Source organism: Fulmarus glacialis, unplaced genomic scaffold (assembly GCF_000690835.1).
Source record: "Fulmarus glacialis isolate BGI_N327 unplaced genomic scaffold, ASM69083v1 scaffold20830, whole genome shotgun sequence".
Lineage (NCBI taxonomy): Eukaryota > Metazoa > Chordata > Aves > Procellariiformes > Procellariidae > Fulmarus > Fulmarus glacialis.
The window spans coordinates 3302-8285 of record NW_009189835.1 but is presented as its reverse complement, the minus strand read 5'-3'; the positions used below and the strand labels follow the sequence as shown (position 1 = coordinate 8285).

Sequence of the window (4984 nt, the reverse complement as noted above, 5' to 3'; positions counted from 1 at the left end):
TCGAATCCTGCTCACAGCGAGAGCTTTTATCTGCCACCCTGGTGCCCATGCTGGAGGACCTGGGGTGCCCACGCTGGGGGTCCTGAGAAGCTGCTGTCCCCACCATCGCATTGTGCTGGTGGTCCTGTTGCTCTGCCCTGGACGGGAGCAGGCTGTCCCATCTGGTAGCTACAGCGTGATGCTGGACACAGCAGATGCTTTTCTTCATGTGGCATCACCTTCTCCTAGCAATTAATTGGCACTGGTGGGTAATTAGTGTTCAAGGCTGGCCCTGGCAAGCAGTCAGCGCCCTTGTGTCCTGAGGTGCTCCAGACACAGAAGGTACAATACCATGTTGTTTATCCAAGACCCTTTCTGACTCCTGGCCGCTGATCGATGCAGTTAATGAGAAACCCCGGCTCCGGGAAGAGGCAATGGGTTGGGTGTTGGGAGGCTTTTGCCCTGCAGCGGAAAGGCAGACAAGCCCACAGGGTACGAGGAGCTGAGCCGGAGGCCACAGGGTGCAGGCAGACCCTGGGACCATGGCCAAGCTGGTGGAGTGTGTCCCCAACTTCTCGGAGGGGAATAACAAGGAGGTGAGGGAGTGCGTGGAGGGGCTGAGGGGTGGGCAATGATGGGGTGCAGACGGCTGGGCTGCTCTGGCAGAAGGGCTGTGCAGGCAGCACCTGCTGCCAACTCTGCCCTGCCTCCTTTGAAGTGCTGTGCATCTTTCCGTGTCTGGCTAATGCTGAAAATGCCCAAAGGCAGCCTCTGCTCCCTTTTGGCACCTTGGTGAGAAGTGGGGGCTCAGACCCCACCTCCCCACTGCCTGCAGGTTGCTGTAGCACCAGGGCTTGGGGTGGTCTGGCATACCCCCTTAGAGAAATATCGCTTGCAGTTGTTGTGCCAAAACATGCCATCCAGGTTAATGGGATCTGTGCTGGGCATCAGCCCAAGGCTGAACTTTGGCCCTGCTGGGGGCAGGGGAATTCAGGAAACCCAAAATTGCAATAAAACCATTGCTTCCTCCAGGGAACAGGCTTTGCAGAGCTAAATATGTTTTGAAGTTGGCAGGGGACAGCATCCTCAGGAACAGCAATTTGTGATGGTGATCTCCGACGTGCAGCAGCAGCTGGGTGTCTCTCTCCCACCACGGTGGGTTTGGGGCTCACTGGGAGCCAGGGGTGTCCCAAACCCCCTGGGTAGGAGTGGGATGCTCGTGCCTTTGGATTCTGCACCCTCTGCAGCACAGGGCTGCATCCCCACTGATCGTGGGGTCATCCCCAACCCCAGCACCGGTGGGAAGGGGGAGAACTGAGGCGTCCCCTACCTTGTGAAGCTGGGGCTGTGTCGGGGGTCTGGCTGGCTCAGTTGCCTTGCTCCCCTCCGCTATCCGGCAGGTGATCGATGCGCTAGGGCAGGCCATATCCCGGACGCCGGGCTGCGTGCTGCTGGATGTGGACGCTGGTGCCTCCACCAACCGCACCGTCTACACCTTCGTGGGGTCCCCTGAGGCCATCGTTGAAGGGGCACTGAGCGCGGCCCGCGTGGCTGGGCAGCTCATTGACATGAGCCGGCACATGGGTGAGCTTTGGGGTGGCGCTGAAGCTGATCAGGCGCGGAGTATCCCTCGGCTGTGGTGCGTGGTTGGCTCCAGGTGCACCTTGCATGGCTGGAGCTAAAATCAGCTGCTGGTGGCCGAGCACGGCACGTTACTGCACGTGCAGCAAGCGGTGCTGCCGGGATGGATGGTGGTGGGACCGTGCAAAGCGCTTGCTCGTCCTCCCGATCCAGAGAGGCTGAATCCTGGGCGGGAGTAGACATTACTGCCACAAACTCAACTTTCCTCGCGGCGGCAGTGCCCAGTCTGCAAAAGAGGCTGGGAAAGGGCCGTCCTCCCTCCTTGTCTGCTTGCTCTTTTCAGCTCCCATCCTTATATCTGCCCCATCACCAGGCGAACACCCTCGCATGGGGGCCCTGGACGTCTGCCCCTTCGTGCCGGTGATGAACGTCAGCATGGAGGAGTGCGTCACCTGCGCCCATGTCTTTGGGCAGCGCTTGGCAGCGGAACTGGGGGTGCCTGGTGAGTGGGGACCAGGAACCTCTGCCCGTCCCGTCCCATCCCACCCCACATGCTTCCAGCTGTGGAGAAACTGCACACCTTTTGCAAAAGCTTAACAAGTGGGGTTTGCTCCCAAATGAGCAAAACTGGACCTGCTAGACCACGTGCCGCCAGCCCCTGGCCAGCGGTGCTCACCCCTGGCTCTGTCTTGCAGTTTACCTGTACGGAGAGGCGGCGCGGGAGGAGAGCAGGAAAGCCCTGCCTGCCATCCGCGCCGGGGAGTACGAGGCGCTCCCCGAGAAGGTGAGCCTGGCAGCACCCGGCTGGGCACCATGGGCCAGGCAGAGCTGAGTCCGCCTCCCTGGCTACAGGGAGGGTGCCAGGGGCTGGCATAGTCCCTTCACACCGAGAGGAGCTGATGAAACGCTTTGGGTGCAGCTGAACATGGAGGTGGTTGTGGCAGATGCTGGCTGGGGAGGGCCGTGCCATTCCTGGGAGGGTGGCTCGTGCTGCTCGGCAGTGCCAGCCCACACACTCTCCTCCCTCCTCCCCAGCTTGCAAAACCAGAGTGGGCTCCCGATTTTGGGCCCGCAACCTTTGTTCCCCGGTGGGGGGCCACGGTGACGGGTGCCCGGACCTTCCTTATTGCGTACAATGTCAACCTGCTGTGCACCAAGGAGCTGGCTCACCGCATTGCCCTCAACATCCGCGAGCAGGGTCGCAGTGCCGACCAGGTACCCACGTGCCAGTGGCACGCCGGGAGCAGACTTGCTTGCCCCCGCACCTCCTGGGCCATGCCTTGACCGTGGCAGTTCTTGGCAGCCCGGGCGCTTGAAGCGGGTGCAGGGCATTGGCTGGTATTTGGAGGAAGAGAATATAGCCCAGGTTTCAACGAACCTGCTGGACTTTGAGACCACACCGCTCCACACCGTCTACGAGGAGGTCTGCCGAGACGCGGAGGTGCGTGATTCAGGGCAACATGCCACACATGTTTCAATGGGGGCTTCACAGAGGATGTCTCCCTCCAAGTTTTTCTCCCCATCCCCAGGTCAGGCTCTGATTTATCTCACGCTCAGCTCAGCCAAGCTGGGCAGAGCGCTGAATGGCACGAAAACCCCAAAAGCTCAGCAACTTGCTGCTAGCCCCCAGCCCCTAGCTCCTCCATTGAAGGCTTTTCCATGAGCTCCCCAGGTCCTGGGAAGGGATGAGGACGACCAGGCTGGGGTGGTAGCAGCGGCAAGGCAGGTGGCTCTGGGGACAGTCACATTTCTGATGTCCTTCGCAGGCACTGAACCTCCCCGTGGTGGGGTCCCAGCTGGTGGGGCTTGTCCCCAAGAAGGCCATGCTAGACACGGCCGAGTTTTACATCAAGAAGGAAAAACTCTTCATCCTGGAGGAGGAACAAAAGATCAGGCTGGTAACGTGGCTCCTCCTGGTACCAAGACGAGGGTGGAATAATGAGAGAGACATACCCACCCTGCCTAGCCCCCCAAAGTGGCACTGAGCAGAGATTTGGGACCACAGCAGCCCCCAGGCATGACACTTGTCACCAGGGATGGTGCCTGGCAAGCTATGAGGGCACAGCAAGTGGGACAAGTTGCTTTATTGTCCTGAGGACGCTGAGATGCTCAGGGAGCAGAGACCCCATCCTGTGAGGACAGAGCGCGGGCAGCAGCTGCCCAGCTTGCCTGCATGGAGGCCAGGAGGGGAAGGAGACCTCCCCAGAGCTCAAGGACAGTGTGTGGCCTTATGGGAAACTGCCCTCGGACCAGCGTAAGCTGGAAACGAGGGGACGGGCTCTGCTTTTCAGCTGCAGGAGGGAGGGACTTTTCCATCCTATGGGGAATGTGCTAGATAAGAGCAAGCTAATTATTTATCAGTGCAGTTTCCAGTCATTTCTAGGCAGCCGCACGCCGCCCCCAGATCTGGGATGGGACGAGCTGGTGACGTCAGCTGTCCTCTCCCCGGGTGGTGGCCCGAGCAACTCTGCCCTAGGGCTGGATCACCCATGGTTAATGAACAGCAGGGAATGAGGATGCAACGGGACTTATCACAATGGGGCTGATGCGGCGGTGCTGCTCCTTGCAGGTGGTCAGCCGGCTGGGCCTGGACTCCCTGTCTCCGTTTCACCCCCGGGAGCGCATCATCGAGTAGGGACCCCCATCCTGCTTCTCATCATGGTGCCCATCCCTGCCCAGATGGGGGGATCCCACTGCCTGCATCTTGCACTTAGCTTGTTTTGGGAGTGGCGCCTGCACCAGCTTCTCTTCACGCCCAGGGGACATCTCTGCCGGGTGTTGTGCAGGCCTGGGGTGGTCCCTGCTCCCAAATGCTGATGGTTGTGAATGCAGGGTGGTGGGACTCCAGGTCACTCAGGCAGGCAGCAGGAGCAGATTTCGTGGCCAAACTTGAGCACGTACATGTTAAATCCTCCACCCCATCCCCAGCCCAAATTTCACTGCCTTCAGCTCACACACTGCCCTCCAAGGAGAGACACTGTACTGCAGCGCCCAGTGTAAAATGTGTGTCTGCGGGGGGAGAGGAAGGGAAATCCACCCGTGCCAAGGTGAAATCAGGACATGCACTTTAAGACCTTGTTGTCCCCCCTGGAGATGCGGCTGCAGGTGTGTTTCTATCCCACCAAACACCATTTGCATGAGCCCACCCTGTCTAATGCAGAGCAATCCCCCACACCACCAGGACATGAGATCCCCATCTGTCCATCTGTCCCCATGGGGCTTCTTGTCCTCTCTCCGACCCTCCTGCTGGGTTTTTTGGGCTAGCCCCCTTCTCAGCCACCCGCAGAGCCATGAGGTGGATGAAAACCCGTTGGAGAGGGCGGTGCTGGGTGAGAAGGGACCGGGTGGTGGTGGTGGGTGTCCCTGCATCTGGGGGGCTCTGGCCCATGGGGCTGCTGTGCCGCAGGTACCTGGTGCAGGCAGG

The 4984-nt window shown here is 60.1% G+C and overlaps 1 protein-coding gene across 1 annotated transcript in view; it reads left to right on the top strand.

Annotated features, from left to right (window-relative positions):
• Positions 1–521: 521 nt before the first annotated feature.
• FTCD (formimidoyltransferase cyclodeaminase) overlaps positions 522–4984 on the top strand; it is a 6188-nt gene continuing 1725 nt past the window's right edge. The window contains exons 1-9 of the mRNA XM_009583634.1: positions 522–575; positions 1380–1563; positions 1934–2062; positions 2256–2344; positions 2596–2775; positions 2864–3001; positions 3327–3458; positions 4130–4191; positions 4825–4889. Coding sequence (XP_009581929.1) covers positions 522–575; positions 1380–1563; positions 1934–2062; positions 2256–2344; positions 2596–2775; positions 2864–3001; positions 3327–3458; positions 4130–4191; positions 4825–4889 — 1033 coding nt within the window. The remainder of the gene's footprint in view (positions 576–1379; positions 1564–1933; positions 2063–2255; positions 2345–2595; positions 2776–2863; positions 3002–3326; positions 3459–4129; positions 4192–4824; positions 4890–4984) is intronic.